At 44.4% G+C, this 17,537-nt stretch overlaps 1 protein-coding gene across 4 annotated transcripts in view; it reads left to right on the top strand.

Moving 5' to 3' along the window:
- Positions 1–17,537, top strand: part of NUP188 (nucleoporin 188) — a 134,860-nt gene that overhangs the window by 63,695 nt on the left and 53,628 nt on the right. For all 4 annotated transcript variants that reach the window (XM_089669093.1, XM_089669092.1, XM_089669095.1 and 1 more), the window contains exons 16-21: positions 5,547–5,702; positions 5,779–5,905; positions 7,401–7,488; positions 7,593–7,663; positions 17,166–17,277; positions 17,377–17,497. In XM_089669093.1, the coding sequence (XP_089525219.1) occupies positions 5,547–5,702; positions 5,779–5,905; positions 7,401–7,488; positions 7,593–7,663; positions 17,166–17,277; positions 17,377–17,497 (675 nt within the window). The remainder of the gene's footprint in view (positions 1–5,546; positions 5,703–5,778; positions 5,906–7,400; positions 7,489–7,592; positions 7,664–17,165; positions 17,278–17,376; positions 17,498–17,537) is intronic.

Genomic DNA, 17,537 nt, shown 5'->3' with positions numbered 1-17,537 from the left:
GCCCCATCATTGGTATCAGTGGGAGGACTAGCGCCCCATCACTGATGTCAGTGGGAGGAATAGTGTCCCATCGTTGGTATCAGTGGGAGGAATAGTGTCCCATCATTGGTATCAGTGGGAGGAATAGTGTCCCGCCATTGGTGTCAGTGGGAGGAATAGTGCCCCATCATTGGTATCAGTGGGAGGAATAGTGCCCCATCATTGGTATCAGTGGGAGGACTAGCGCCCCATCACTGATGTCAGTGGGAGGAATAGTGTCCCATCGTTGGTATCAGTGGGAGGAATAGTGCCCCATCGTTGGTGTCAGTGGGAGGAATAGTGCTCCATCATCGGTATCAGTGGGAGGAATAGTGCCCCATCATTGGTGTCAGTGGGAGGAATAGTGCCCCATCATTGGTATCAGTGGGAGGAATAGTGCCCCATCATTGGTGTCAGTGGGAGGAATAGTGCCCCATCATTGGTGTCAGTGGGGGGAATAGTGCTCCATCATTGATGTCAGTGGGAGGAATAGTGTCCCATCATTGGTGTCAGTGGGAGGAATAGTGCCCCATCATTAGTATCAGTGGGAGGAATAGTGTCCCATCATTGGTGTCAGTGGGAGGAATAGTGTCCCATCATTGGTGTCAGTGGGAGGAATAGTGCCCCATCATTGGTATCAGTGGGAGGAATAGTGCCCCATCATTGGTATCAGTGGGAGGAATAGTGCCCCATCATTGGTGTCAGTGGGAGGAATAGTGCCTATCATTGGTGTCAGTGGGGGGAGGAATAGTGCCCCATCGTTGGTGTCAGTGGGGGGAGGAATAGTGCCTATCATTGGTGTCAGTGGGGGGAGGAATAGTGCCCCATCGTTGGTGTCAGTGGGGGGAGGAATAGTGCCCCATCGTTGGTGTCAGTGGGGGGAGGAATAGTGCCCCATCGTTGGTGTCAGTGGGGGGAGGAATAGTGCCCCATCGTTGGTGTCAGTGGGGGGAGGAATAGTGCCCCATCGTTGGTGTCAGTGGGGGGAGGAATAGTGCCCCATCGTTGGTGTCAGTGGGGGGAGGAATAGTGCCCCATCGTTGGTGTCAGTGGGGGGAGGAATAGTGCCCCATCGTTGGTGTCAGTGGGGGGAGGAATAGTGCCCCATCGTTGGTGTCAGTGAGGGGAGGAATAGTGCCTATCGTTGGTGTCAGTGGGGGGAGGAATAGTGCCTATCATTGGTGCCAGTGGGAGGAATAGTGCCCCATCGTTGGTGTCAGTGGGAGGAATAGTGCCGCATCGTTGGTGTCAGTGGGAGGAATAGTGCCCCATCGTTGGTGTCAGTGGGGGGAGGAATAGTGCCTATCATTGGTGTCAGTGGGGGGAGGAATAGTGCCCCATCGTTGGTGTCAGTGGGGGGAGGAATAGTGCCCCATCGTTGGTGTCAGTGGGGGGAGGAATAGTGCCCCATCGTTGGTGTCAGTGGGGGGAGGAATAGTGCCTATCGTTGGTGTCAGTGGGGGGAGGAATAGTGCCTATCATTGGTGCCAGTGGGAGGAATAGTGCCCCATCGTTGGTGTCAGTGGGAGGAATAGTGCCGCATCGTTGGTGTCAGTGGGAGGAATAGTGCCCCATCGTTGGTGTCAGTGGGGGGAGGAATAGTGCCCCATCGTTGGTGTCAGTGGGGGGAGGAATAGTGCCCCATCGTTGGTGTCAGTGGGGGGAGGAATAGTGCCCCATCGTTGGTGTCAGTGGGGGGAGGAATAGTGCCCCATCGTTGGTGTCAGTGGGGGGAGGAATAGTGCCCCATCGTTGGTGTCAGTGGGGGGAGGAATAGTGCCCTATCGTTGGTGTCAGTGGGGGGAGGAATAGTGCCCCATCGTTGGTGTCAGTGGGGGGAGGAATAGTGCCCCATCGTTGGTGTCAGTGAGGGGAGGAATAGTGCCTATCGTTGGTGTCAGTGGGGGGAGGAATAGTGCCTATCATTGGTGCCAGTGGGAGGAATAGTGCCCCATCGTTGGTGTCAGTGGGAGGAATAGTGCCGCATCGTTGGTGTCAGTGGGAGGAATAGTGCCCCATCGTTGGTGTCAGTGGGGGGAGGAATAGTGCCTATCATTGGTGTCAGTGGGGGGAGGAATAGTGCCCCATCGTTGGTGTCAGTGGGGGGAGGAATAGTGCCCCATCGTTGGTGTCAGTGGGGGGAGGAATAGTGCCTATCGTTGGTGTCAGTGGGGGGAGGAATAGTGCCTATCATTGGTGCCAGTGGGAGGAATAGTGCCCCATCGTTGGTGTCAGTGGGAGGAATAGTGCCGCATCGTTGGTGTCAGTGGGAGGAATAGTGCCCCATCGTTGGTGTCAGTGGGGGGAGGAATAGTGCCCCATCGTTGGTGTCAGTGGGGGGAGGAATAGTGCCCCATCGTTGGTGTCAGTGGGGGGAGGAATAGTGCCCCATCGTTGGTGTCAGTGGGGGGAGGAATAGTGCCCCATCGTTGGTGTCAGTGGGGGGAGGAATAGTGCCCCATCGTTGGTGTCAGTGGGGGGAGGAATAGTGCCCCATCGTTGGTGTCAGTGGGGGGAGGAATAGTGCCCCATCGTTGGTGTCAGTGGGGGGAGGAATAGTGCCCCATCGTTGGTGTCAGTGGGAGGAATAGTGCCCCATCGTTGGTGTCAGTGGGAGGAATAGTGCCCCATCGTTGGTGTCAGTGGGGGGAGGAATAGTGCCCCATCGTTGGTGTCAGTGGGGGGAGGAATAGTGCCCCATCGTTGGTATTAGTGACACAAATGATGGGGCACTATTCCTCCCACTGACACCAATGATACTTACCTTGCTGAACCCTGCTCCAGCCTGGGCTCGCTCTCTCCCTCTCCCATCTACAGCCTGCAGAAGCAAAATTTGCACTTACCTGTCATCTGTCTTCCTTCTCTGGCCTCTCTCCTCTTCACTCGGTCCTGCAGCTCCCTCGATCTTCTTCCATCTGCGCGCTCTGCCGCTCGGCTCCTCCTCTCCAAGCTCCACCTCCTCGCCGGTGATTGGCCGCCTGTGTGCCTCTCCTGAGCTACAGTTCCGGTGGCCAATCAGCGGCGAGGAGGCGGAGCTGTTGAGTGATCCCGGAGGTGTGGCCAGGTTACAGGGGCAGCATATCATCCCGCCCACAGATCGCGAGACAGAGCAGCGGTGTCTCGGTTCCTAAGACCATCGGAAATATGTGTTTTCCGATGGTCTTAGGCGACCCCTGGGAAATGGTCGTTCGACCCCCAAAGGGGTCGCGACCCCCAGGTTGAGAACCGCTGCTTTATGGGGATGCTAAACAAATCACATAGATATATATCCTCCTGCGCTCTTATGGTAAACCGTGGAACAAACTAAAAAGCAGCCAGCATCTATCCCATACCAAGCAAAGGCAATATACATAAAATATAAAAGTTGATGCAGCGCTAAAGATTCTAATATCTAAACAAAATTGATATAAATGAATGTATATAAATATATATGACCCAAATCCACAGGGGAATACACTAGAACCAATAACTCTCAATGGACAAATAACAGTGGTTTAAGTGCAGGATAACGTGTCCATAGTTCGTATATATAAAGAAGTGCAGGTGAATCACAGCACACTCCAAACGTGATCCCAGGCAGTCTAGCTGCAGTGGCCTCTCACCTCCACTCTATGACCCTACAGGGCCACAAAGCATTCTGTAAATCACCTCGAGATCCTCCAATTCAGTGACTTTTAAGGTAGGAAGACATCACATGAACCAGGACAGTATTCATCCAGACCAGAGAGTTATTGGTTCTAGTGTATTCCCCTGTGGATTTGGGTCATATATATTTATATACATTCATTTATATCAATTTTGTTTAGATATTAGAATCTTTAGCGCTGCATCAACTTTTATATTTTATGGGGATGCTGACTTCATTTTCCAACAGGACTTGGCACCGCCCACACTGCCAAAAGCACCAAAACCTGGTTCAATGACCGTGGGATTAACTCGCCTGACCTGAACCCCATAGAGAATCTATGGGGCATTGCCAAGAGAAAGAGGAGAGACATGAGACCGAACAATGCAGAAGAGCTGAAGGCCGCTATTGAAGCATCCTGGTCTTCCATAACACCTCAGCAGTGCCGCAGGCTTATAGCTTCCATACCACGCCGCATTGAAGCAGTAATTGCTGCAAAAGGGGCCCAAACCAAGTACTGAGTACATATGCATGCTTATACTTTTCAGAGGTCCGATATTGTTCTATGTACAATCCTTGTTTTATTGATTGTATGTAATATTCTAATTTTCTGAGATTGTGGATTTTGGGTTTTCATGATCTGTAAGCCATAATCATCACAATTATGACAAATCACGGCTTGAACTATCTTGCTTTGCATGTAATGAGTCTATCTCATATATTTGTTTCACCTTTTAAGTTGCATTACTGAAATAAATGAACTTTTGCACAATATTCTAATTTTTCGAGTTTCACCTGTATACAGCGGGTAAAATAAGTATTGAACACGTCACCATTTTTCTCAGTAACTTTCTAAAGGTGCTACTAACATTAAATTTTTGCCTCCTGTCGGTAACAACCCATGCAATCCATACAAAAAAAGAAACCAAAACAAATAAGTTCAGATATTAAGTTATGTGTAATAAAATGGAACAACGCAGGAGAAAAAGTATTGAACACACTAACTGAAATGTATTTAATACTTCGTACAAAATCTTTTGTGGTAATGACCGCTTCAAGACACCTCCTGTATGGAGAAACTAGTCACATGCATTGCTCAGGTGTGATTTTGTCCTGCTCTTCCACGCAGTCTTCAAATCTTGAAGGCTCCATGGACCTCTTCTATGAATTCTGATCAGTATGTTTTGCAACAATAAGACTGTGAAGGTCTTGAGAGAGCTTTTTGCTTTTACCCATTGTAAGATGTTTTTTGTGCGACACCTTGGAAATGAGACACCTTTTTATAGGCCATCAGTTGAGACTGAACCAGCTGATATTAATTTGCACTGACAAGGGGCAGGATTGCTTTCTAATTACCGATAGATTTCAGCTGGTGTCTTGGCTTTCCATGCTGCTTTGCACTTCCCTTTCTTCATGTGTTCAATACTTTTTCCCTGTGTCATTCCATTTTATTACACATAACTTAATTTCTGAACTTATTTGTTTGTATGGTTTGCATGGGTTGTTACCATCATGTGAAAATATCATGTCAATAGCACCTTTACAGTTACTAAGAAAAATAGTGACATGTTCAATACTTATACCTGCTGTATATTTTTAAAATTCTTTATTTTGAATTTTTAGGAGTACATACAGGTGATGCAATTTCAGTAAGAGGGTACATAGCAAGTAGCTACATATTTTTAATGTACTTGCCTGATTTAGCATTCTGGAACAAAACACTGGTTGCAGGAAATGTGATTTTACTATGGGAGATTGTGGTGCTTCTCTCCCACCCCCGATGCAACTTCGATTGGCCAGTCACTAGACTCCACTGCCCACCATTGGACTAATTTTCTACAGAATTTCCACTGCCTTGCTGATAGAGAAAACCCCATTTAACAAGGTTTCCTTTGCATTACAGGACAGGGACAGACTAACTTGCGCATACCTCAGGGGACGGTTGGCCAGGTGATTTCTGATGACAATGGTTTCCTTGTTCGCTGGGAATACTCGTTTAGTAGCTGGACCCTGTTTACCTGTGAGATTGAAATGCTCCTTCATGTTGTGTCCACAGCAGGTGAGATACAAGTGAAATCTTACTCTCTGCCACTGTGTCGCTCTGCTCGCTTTAACTCTACCTTCTGTTTCTCCAGATGTCATACAGCACTGTCACAGAGTGAAACCAATCGTAGACCTTGTGCACAAAGTTATCAGTATTGACCTGTCCATAGCTGACTATCTCCTACCTATTACATCCCGCATGTACATGCTGTTACAGAGGTAGGTGAGCAAGGAGAAAACTGTGGACACCAGTAATTTTTTTTGTTTTTTTAGCAGACACAGGATGACAAGTATTTAACTGCTTGCCCATCGCCCTATAGCAGAAATACTGCTACAAGGTGGCATGACTGCTTAAAATCATGTGTGTATAATTAATTAATTAATTAATTATATATATATATATATATATATATATATATATATATATATATATATGTATGTGTGTGTGATTTTGCATTTCCGGATAGGGGGCGCCGCCATTGGTGGCTTCAGCTGTCAACCACCGGGTACCGACCAGTGATTCCCCACCAGCACCCGACGATCACTGAGTATCACTGACAGGGGTGAGGTCTGTATGTAATCAATACAGATCTCTCACTTGTCAGCTCCAGCACGCTGCTTTGTATTGCTCTGCATAGCAGAGCAATACAAAGCAGCGTGCTTACACTGTAAAACACACACAGCACATAGTAAAACACACACACAGTTAACCCTTTGATCACCCCAGGTGTTAACCCCTTCCTGCCCAGTGTCATTAGTACAGTGTCAGTGCTTTTTATTAGTACTGATCACTGTATTAGTGTCACTGGGGATGTCAGTGAAAGTTAGTCAGTTCCCCCCCAAAGTCAGAATGCCCGCCGCAGTCCCGCTATAAGTCGCTGATCACCGCCATTACTAGTATTAAAAAAAAAATCCTGTATATATATCGCCATTTGTAGACGCTATAACTTTCACTTACACCAATAAATTTATACATATTGGGATTTTTTTGTAGCCGAATACGTAGCAGAATACATTTTGGCCAAAATTTATGACTAAATTTGATTTTTTTTAAATGTTTTTACTGGATATGTTTTATAGCAAAAAGTCAAAAATATAGTTTTTTTTGCTCAAAATCGTCAGTCTTTTTTTGCTTATAGCACAAATCCCCCGTAGAGGTGATCAAATACCACTGAAAGAAAGTTCCATTTGTGGGAAAAAAAAGGACATAAATTTAATTTGGGTGCAGTGTTGCATGACCACGCAATTGTCAGCTAAAGTAACGCAGCGTTGTAACGCAAAAAAATTACCTGGTCAGGAAGGGGGGTAAATCTTCTGGAGAGCAAGTGGTTAAAGGAAACTGTCTGGATAGAAGTATGGAGATGCTGTTGCCAACTTGGTATAAGGTCAGAAGCTCCAGGCTGTCATCTTTGATTTACTACTTAGACAAACCCAGGACATACATGTTGGTCTTCATTGACCTCTAACATCAAGAGCAAGATGGCAGTATACTCCCATTTTTCTGTTCAGATAGGTTCATTTTTTGTTCAAAGTGTTTATTAGAACATTAGGTTACAAAAGTACAATTGACAAATGGTTATGTAGTATGAAACAGTATAGTAAGAGCTCAGGAAATACATCTAACTATAAGCATTCTAAGCGTAAGACACAAAAAAATTGAATATAAGACAGGTTCGTTTTATGAGAATTCCTCACATGTTGTCTTTATTTGCAGATTAACAACTGTTATGAACCCACCTATGGATTTCATAGCCTCATGTGTCAACTGCCTGACTGTGTTGGCGACACGTATGCCTGCAAAGGTGAGAATGGTGTTAATGATGTTGGAAGTTTAATCTTTGTTGCTGTGTACAGACATTCATGGGTAGTTTGATAAAAATGGATTCCTCTGTTGTTATGGTTCAAGGTTTGGATAGACTTGCATCACACTGGATTCTTGCCATCCGCTGCTAATCCCATCTCGGGCCACATTATCAGGTATATTTTGAAATTTAAGCTTGAAGTAGCCTGTTGATATGAAATTACATTATGGTTGCAGAAGCAATCAGTTTTCAGCCTTTGTCTCTGTGGACTGTTAATTACCATTGTTTGTGCCAAGACCACCTGTAATGTAACAATGGTGCTTATAAAGAACATTGCTTTAAAACATTAGAGGGAAGGAATGCATACATGGTTCCACATAGTCATCCAGTCACCTTTTAACACTGCTTAGAGGCTGTTCTGTCCTCAGAGTCCTTTTGTGTGCCATTGAATGTGGCTGGACCCTCTTGGCTAATGGTTTTGCCAGGGTCAAGCAAGACCGTGACTCATTTCACCCTGTTATTTGTGGACACTGGTTGCAGAAGCCTTAAACAGACTCCCGCACCTCTTCTGCAGCAGTTTCTGTATCCGATTTGCCTTCAGGCTTAGCAGACTCCAGGAGATTGGTCACAAGTACTGTGTCTGATTCTGAGTTGCTCCAGCCTTTGCGAGTCCTCAGGGGTAAGCTCGTTAGTAAGTCCAGTGCAATTACCCCCATATTTAAGGAGACCATTTCAGCTCTTGTTGATGCAGTGGGTGAGGATCAGGCTGTTGCTTCTACCAGCGTTGTTTTCAGTCTTGGTTGATAAAACTCCCAAGGCTGCAGGGATTTTCCTTTTGCACCAACGTTTTCAACTATTTTTCTGTGGAGTTTGGAAACATCCCAAAAAAGCTGTTTCCGACCCCAAAATATTTACTGTTGAAGGGATTTGTGCAGGAGCGGTTTATTCCCAATGTGCATATGGCAATGTCCCACCTTAACAATGTGCTTACTATTCCAGTAAGAGAATGGGCTGCTGTGCCTGTTTTACATGCAAGAAGGAGGTGCGTGCACCTTTTCCAAAACGCATCTGCATGGAAAAGCATGGTCTTTTTTGACCATGGGATTTCCTCACTCACATTTGCACTGTAGGATGAGATGCCTGGGGGTGCCATTCAGAGAGAAATGCAATGTGGCTGCGGGTAGTTGCGGATGTGGGAACAGGTGTGATTCCTGCACCCTCAGTCAGCCCACAGCGTACATGTAGTGTGAACCAGGACTAAAACAGCTGCTGAGTTTGATCCTTTGCTTATAGAACATGTGGAGCAGACAGCTTTGATGATAAATTTCAGCTGTGGTGGTTTGCTCAAAGCCTTCCATCTTATCTCTTGTATGTCTTTCCTATCAGTACATTTGTGTAGGGCAGTCTGAACATTTGTATAAAAAGCATTTGATCTGCATGGCCTTTGATGGATAACGTTTCTTCAGACCAGGTCTTGACAACCTCCTCATTCATGGGTGCTCAACCTGTGGCCCTCCAGCTGTTGTGGAACTACAAGTCCCATCCCTTTGGGAGTCATGCTTGTAACTGTTAGCCTTGCAATGCCTCATGGAACTTGTAGTTTGGCAACAACTGGAGGGCCACAGGTTGAGCACCCATGTGATCATGGTAGCACGTGCACACATCTTCCACGGTGGTAAAAACCTAAGAAACAGACCTGTTCTGCCCATGTTTTAAGAAATGCCCTTTTTGTTTCTCCACTCTCTCAATTTCCCTAACCACCCACAAGTCCTGGAGCTCAGACTTTACAAAATCCTCAGACAAGTCGTCTTCTGCATAACGGTGTACTCCCACTTTCCAGAGCGGAGGATTGTTTGCTAACTTTGCGGAGTTTGCATCTCAGATCCTGGGTGGAAAAAACTAGAGTTTTACTTTCTGCTTCCTAGTTTCCTCACTTCCAACCTTCCTCTGTCATCACAAAGATTGTCAGATATTCATCCAGCCCTCTCAGTTCTTCTGGATTAGGTTGTCATAGCCCCAGTTTCAGTGGAAGAATGGTTCCAGGTGTTTTACTGCAACCTGTTCGCTCTTTACACACCCAATATGGACATTCATCCCATTCTAGATCTTGAAGCTCTGAATATTGTCGTGCAAGTTCAAAAATTCTGAATGGAATCTACCAAATGTATCATGACTTCTTTTCACCAGGGAGACCTTTTGGCTTCTGTGAACATCAAAGATGATTGCTTACTTGCAGTACATGTCCTCATATTTCCATCAGTGATTATTACACTTTGCTGTGGGACTCCTGCATTACCAATTTGTGACCCCTGGCAATCAGCCTCTAGTATTCACTACAGTGCTAGGCCTTGCTACGTTCTTGTAGGATACTTAGGCAGCTTTCTGTTGAGATCGGTCAGCATGGGCTTTCAAGGACTACGCAACATTAACCATCTAGACATTGCAATGATTCAGATGGATCATGGACTTTCAGAAATAGTTGCTGAAACATACTCATTGTTTCAAGTATTTGGGTCTAGTCCAGGACAAAGCTTAGGCCTTCTATAGGAGAAACTTCTGAGACTGAATTCAGCAGTCGAGGAGCTGCCCAACTCAACTTTTACATGAGATTCTTAAGTCTGACTATAGCCTGTTTTAAGGCAGTCTCAATTGCCAAATTCCACTTCTGAATTCTACAACACAATGTTCTGTTGTGGGACAAGCTAATCTGGTCCCTGGACTTGACTGATTTGTCTATCACTGAGCGCCAGGTTGGCCCTGGCCTGGCGGCTCAGGAATCCTGCTCTGGACTTGAGAAGGTCCTTCCTTCCTGTCATTTGGAGGATTTTTGTGTCATCCGCTATGCTGTTGGTTGGTCTTGGGAGGAGGCCAGGGAACCTGTCAGAGACTTGGTCGATGGAGGAGTCTTGACCACTGATTAACATCCTGAAACTTTGATCAGTTTGGCTGTCTCTTCAGTGTTGGACCATCTTACTGGAGTGTCATCTGATCCTGACTCAGATGGGCAATGTCACGCCAGTGGTGTATATCAATCATCCGAGAGGAACCAGGAGACTTACTGCTGCTGAAGGTGGACCGGATCCTGTCTTGAGCGGAACTTTCCTGTTCAACCTAGTCTGCTCTGTACATTCCAGGCATAGATAATTGGCAGGCAGACTTAACTGGCAGCTTCTGGATTCTGGGGGGGAGTGGTTCCTACACCCAGAAGTGTACCAGGACCTGTCTCATAGGTGGGGGGATGAAAATGCACAATCCCAACGCACACGTTCCTGCGTTAAGAAATGGCTGTGTGTATAAACAGGTGCTGCAGCGAACATGGGCTGGGACTGAGAAGAATCAAAGGAGAAGAATGTCACCAGCACATCGACGATCTCCACTATGGGCCCGAAGCTTTAATAAGCGATCACACAGTTACAGCAAGAGCAACATATTGGAGTCTCACAGGACCCCTTCATTAGGTATGTGACCCCTTCATCAGAGATGCCAGATGATATTTTAGACTATCCGATCTCTGATTTAAGCTCTTCAATCCAGAAGTCGTCTGAATCTGCTTTTGCATGAGAGCCTTGTGTCTGACTGTAGCCTCCTTTTGAGGCAGCCTTGTTTTCCAAGTTTCACTTCTGATCTCTGCAATGCAATATTCTGTTGTCATGGCACAAGTCAGTGCAGTTCCTGGGCAGACTGATTTTGTTTGGCATTGAGAACAATGTTGTCCTGGCTTTATGGCACAGGTTGTTCACGCTTTTTCTAAGTTCTACCAGGTGGACATTGCATCTGCACCTCATGATACTTTGGCATCTTTCAGACAGTCCTTTGAGTTTCAGGCAGCCCCTAGTTCTTTTTTGTTATTTTGTACCTGTTAGCATTTGTATTTTGTTTTTTTGCACCCTTTTGGACATCCAAATGTTAGACCCCCCCATGTCCCTGAATGGGTGAGACACAATTGTAATTTTCGTACTTACTGTAAATTTCTTGGAGTCCGTTGGAAGATACTGTGTTTATCATCGTGCTCTAGTACAACCTTTCTACAACACTAAGGCATGCTGGTAGTGAGAGGACATTTGCTGGGCTGGCCTACAGTTTTTTGTTTGCCAATACCCAACCTTTCTATAGGTACTACTATAACCCAAAGGTTAAATTACTTCCTTTGTCCTTGAGTGGATTCCAAGAATAGGATTTGACAGTGAATACATAAATCTTGGGCATGTAAAAAAAAGGAAACTAATACTATATATCTGCCTAAGTTCCTGTGTCTGCGCACCTATTGTGGCATTTGCCTCTTAAAGACCTAAAATAGAAGTAAAGGCTACACATAAAAAAACACAGCTTCCCCCCCCCTCCTACCTATGCTGTATAGTGCTGCTGAAAAAAGATCTGTGCAAGCACCTTATTAATATATATATACAGTTGTGTTCAAAATAATAGCAGTGTGTTGAAAAAAGTGAATAAAGCTCCAAATCCTTATAATAGCTTTTATTTCCATACACACAAATGCATTGGGAACACGACACATTCTATTCCAAATCAAAACATGAAGAAAAATAAATCAAATTTGTGTTGTTCCCTTAAATAAATTGAAGAAAAGTGAATATTAGACTGTTCAAAAAAATCGCAGTGTTTGTATTCTTCTTTACAAACTCAAACATTCACTATATAAACTGAAAAATGTTTGAAGATTTTGCTTTCCTTTGAATCACTTAATGAATATTTAGTTGTATAAGCACTGTTTCTGAGAACTGCTGTACATCTGTGTTGCATGGAGTCAACCAACTTCTGGCCCCTGTGATCAGGTATTCCAGCCCAGGATGATTGGACTACATTCCACAGTTCTTCTCTATTTCTTGGTTTTGCCTCAGAAACTGCATTTTTGATGTCACCACACAAGTTTTTATTGGATTAAGCTCCGGGGATTGGGCTGGCCACTCCGTCAATTTTGTTGGTCTGGAACCAAGATGTTGCACGTTTACTGGGGTGTTTGGGGTCGTTGTCTTGTTGGAACACTCATTTCAAGGGCATTTCCTCTTCAGCATAAGGCAGCATGACCTCTTCAAGTATTCTGATGTATTCAAACTGATTCATGATCCCTGGTATGCAATAAATAGGCCCAACACCGTAGTATGAGAAACATCCCCATATCATGATGCTTGCACCACCATGCTTCACTGTCTTCACAGTGTACTGTGGCTTGAATTCAGTGTTTGGGGGTCGTCTGACAAACTGTCTCCGGCCACTAGACCCAAAAAGAACAATCTTACTTGCATCAGTCCACAAAATGTTGCGCCATTTCTCTTTAGGCCAGTCAATGTGCTCTTTGGTAAATTGTAACCTCTTCAGCACATGTCTTTTTTCCAACAGTGGGATTTTGCGGGGGCTTCTTGCAGATAGCTTGGCTTCACATAGGTGTCTTCTAATTGTAACAGTACTCACAGGGAACTTTACACCTTCTTTGATCTTCCTGGAGCTGATTGTTGGCTGAGTCCTTGCCATTTTGGCTATTCTTCTATCCATTCGAATGGTAGTTTTTCGCTTTCTTCCACGTCTTTCAGGATTTGGTTGCCATTTTAAAGCATTTGCGATCATTTTAGCTGAGCAGCCTATCATTTTCTGCACTTCTTTATATGTTTTCCCCTCTCCAATCAACGTTTTAATCAAGGTACGCTTTTCTTCTGAACAATGTCTGGAACAACCCATTTTCCTCAGAATTTCAGAGAGAAATGCACTGTAACCAGTATGTACAACATTTTCTGCCTTCCTTCCTTAAATAAGGGCAATAATTGCCACCTGTTTTTCACAGAATGAATGACCTCACTAATAGAACTCCACACTGCTATTATTTTGAACAAGCCCCTTTCAATTAGTGATTCAATTACACAGAATCAGCAGCATGCATGTCATGACTGTTGGGTCTGTTGGATTTCTATTACTCTACTACACCTGCTAGTAAATTATTTGCCATGTAGAAATATCATTTCTACCAAAAACAGTGATTGATCCGGTTAGTGATGTCTGACTGCTATTATTTTGAACACAACTGTGTATGTGTGTATGTATGTATATATATATATATATATATATATATATATATATATATATATATATATTTATATATTTATTTTAGGTACTTATATAGCACTGTCCATTTACGCAGCACTTTACATATATATTGTACATTCACATCAGTCCCTAACCCTCAAGGGGTGTACAATCTAAGGTCCCTAACTCATATTCATACATACACATACTAGGGCCAATTTAGACAGGAGCCAATTAACCTACCAGCATGTTTTTGGAGTGCGGGAGGAAACCAGAGTACCTGGAGGAAACCCACGCAGGCACAGGGAGAACATGCAAACTCCAGGCAGGAGGTGCCGTGGCTGGGATTTTACCCAGCGACCATAGTACTGCCAGGCGGAAGTGCTAACCATTTAGCCACTGTGCTGCCCAATATATATAAATATAATTCACCCAGATCTGTTTTACCAGCATTATACAGCATAGGTAGTAGGAGGGAAAAGCAGTGGTTTGAAGCATATTTATATTTGGCCAATTGTATTGTTTACTTAAAGCTATGGAAAATGCAACATGAGCAGCTGGGGTATGCTAAGGTATATAGGAGCACCCAGAATTTCAAGGAACAGATTTTGATTATACAAAACCTAAGAATCCAGGGGCTGATTTAGCTCAAGGCTCCACTTAAACTAAAATGTTGCTTTGTGATCATTGACCACCCCACCCTCCTTTTTTTTTTTTTTTTTTCAGATAATTTTTATTTAACAATGTTTTTGTAAACTTTTCAAAACAAGTAGGCCCAAAACCGAGTGTGCATAACAAAAACCGTATTGGCTGACCCTATTAAGTGCCGGTTCTCATATATCTGGATGTCATGTGAAAAAACACTGCTTCCCATGGTGCCTGTTTACACATGTCCGGTGCAATGGCGGTGCAGATTCAGTGCAGTTTGAAAAAAAGAGTCATGTACGATTTGTGAGCAGTGTGGTCTGGTGTTGATTACAGGCTATTGACTTCTATGGGAACCGTTTCTAAACCGCATATGTGTGAACAGGATAGTCCTGAGAGCTAATCCTGTCCTGAACCTGATGTAAACCTGACATGAACCAGTGAACAACTACTGTATCATTTAGCTGTGAAACCTGAGCTTCAATCCGCACCACACATGTGTGAATCAGCTGTAAATCTAAATGGTTATTATGTGCAACATAGATGGCTTCCCATTTTTTTCTAGTGTGATAAAGCATGTCAGTTGACAGAAATACTTGAACCTCTTGCCTACCGGGCACTTATACCCCCTTCCTGCCCAGGCCAATTTTCAGCTTTCAACGCTGTTGCACTTTGAATGACAATTGCGCGGTCATGCAACACTGTACCCATATGACATTTTTATAATTTTTTCACACAAATAGAGCTTTCTTTTGGTGGTATTTAATCGCCACTGGGTGTTTTATTTTTTGCACTATAAACAAAGGGCAAAAAATTTAAAAAAAAAAGTTTTTTTTTTGTTTCTATTATAAAATTTTGCAAACAGGTACCGTATTTTCTGGCGTATAAGACGACTTTTTAACCCATGAAAATCTTCTCAAAAGTCGGGGGTCGTCTTATATGCCGGTATACGGCATGCTGACACTTGGGGGTTTATTTACTAAAGCTGGAGAGTCCAAAATCAGACTCCCTTCTGCATAGAAACCAATCAGCTTCCAGGTTTCATTGCCAAAGCTTCATTGAACAAGCTCAAGCTGAGGTTAGAAGCTGATTGGTTTCTATGCAGAAGGGAGTCTGATTTTGGACTCTCCAGCTTTAATAAATAAACCCTGCAGTGTCAGGGCGGCACTTTTTAGGGGGGCGGCGCTATTCCTCCCACTGACACCAATGATGGGGCACGATTCTTCCCACTGACACCAATTAAGGGGCACTATTTCTCCCACTGACACTGATGGAGTACTATTCCTCCCACTGACACTAATGACGGGACACTATTCCTCACACACTGACACTAATGATGGGACACCATCATTGGTGTCAGTGGGAGGAATAGTGTCCTGTCATTGATGTCAGTGGGAGGAATAGTGCCCCATCATTGGTGTCAGAGCGAGGAATCGTGCCCCATCATTGGTGTCAGTGGGAGGAATAGCACCCCATCATTGGAATACCATACTGAAATAGCATACCATATTGAAATCAAATCTGATGTTTTTTAATTTTTATTTGGTGTGAGTTGGAAGAGGGGTAGTCTTATACGGTGAGTATAGCCCAAACCCTATATTTTAACAGGAAAAGTAGGGGGTCGTCTTATACGCTGGAAAATACGGTAATTTTTCTCCTTCACTGATGTGCATTGATGAGGCAGCACTGATGAGCATTGATAGGCAGCACTGATAGGTGGCACTGATGAGCTGAGGCGGCACTGATGAAGCTGCACTGATATGCAACAATGATGGGCACTGATGGATACTGATGGCTGGCACTGACTGACGGCACAGCTGGGCTCTAATAGGGGGCACTGGTGGGTGGCACTGATGGGCACAGGTGAGTGGCACTAATGAGCACAGGTGGGTGGCACTGCTGGGCACTTGTGGGTGGCACTGCTGGGCACAGGTGGGCAGCACTGGTGGGTGGCACTGCTGGGCACTGGTCATCAGTGCCCTGATGATTGGTGCCGATCTGTCCTCTGACAATTGCTGGTTATTGGCAGTACTTTCCTCGCGCTGTCACAGCTTAAGGAAAGTGCAGCCGATAACCGGGAACTGCATTTACCGGTGATCTGCTGTGTCATTGGACATAGATGATCACGTAGTAAAAGGCTGCTGTGATTGGCCTTTTACCACATCACGTGATCAGTTGTCATATGACGCCCTCCCAGAACTGGACAACCGCACTGTAGCCGTCATTCGGCTATAACGTGGTTGGCAAGTGGTTAATCTCCCATTGGAAAGACCCAGCTCTATGGTCTACATTCACTACTCAGTGTATGTTGAGATTAGAAGCTAGGCTTTTCAGCAAAGTTCTTTATGGGACCCAGCAAGCTTATTTGTGAATAAGCCCTTCCCCTAGGTAAATGGACACTTCCTTTGGGTAAATGGCAAAAAAAGTAGATAGGTATGCCCGTCTGTTTGCATGCTTTAACCTGTTGCAGGGAAATGAGAGCTCAGGAGTAGCTAGTAATAACAAAGAGGGAAACCCTAACAAAATGGGCAACAGCCAGAACAAAGAGGTTTGATTGTTTTAACTGAGAAAGTTATTTTATGGTGAATACAAAAGAGATTTCCTTTTTGTACATGTGGATTCTCCTACATTCAACTTGCTTTGTTGAAGATGTTTTGCAGCTTATCCAAGCTGATTCTTCAGCCCCAATGAGTGTCAGGAACATACCCCAGGGCCATTTTCAGGCATACACCCCAGAATGATTGCAAATATGTCTATGAAGGTTCTAATTTATCCAGGTCATGGTATAGTCATATTCAACTTGGATAATCTGACAGACATTTTCAATAGTACAGGAAGCATCCACCTGAATGTTCTGCTTTGTAAATTGTCAGTTGTTGTTCTGTCAGCCTATATTCCTTTTTTTTCCCCTCATCACTATTCTTTTCAAATATTATATGCATGATCCTGCTCAAAGACTTTTCCTTTGCTTTCCTCCACCCTTGTTTTCATGTGGATAGCACTGAAGGTATGAGTGCTGGTGGCTTTGGGACTCTACTTGGAATTGAGCAGACTCTGGGTGAATACAGTGTCACCATTTCATTCCTCCGCCTCATCACCACCTTAGTGAAGGTATGAATCTCTTGAAAGCCTCTGAACAGATTTTGCTTTTGTGCCAGCTACCTTGTCTTTATGTATGTATATGACAATGCTCTTTCTTTATCTTTCCAGGGTCAGCTGGGCAGTACCCAAAGCCAAGGTCTAGTGCCTTGCATCATGTTTGTGTTGCGCGAAATGCTTCCTAATTACCACAGGTGGCGATATAACTCTAATGGAGTCAGAGAAAACCTTGGTATGACTACCTTTTTTGTTTTTTGTAGTTCTAAAACTAA

The sequence above is a fragment of the Staurois parvus genome, unplaced genomic scaffold (genome assembly GCF_062004578.1).
Source record: "Staurois parvus isolate SC_StPar_1 unplaced genomic scaffold, SC_StPar_1.0 ptg000068l, whole genome shotgun sequence".
NCBI lineage: Eukaryota > Metazoa > Chordata > Amphibia > Anura > Ranidae > Staurois > Staurois parvus.
The sequence above is the reverse complement of the archived record's forward strand: the minus strand, read 5'-3'. Positions and strand labels throughout refer to the sequence as shown.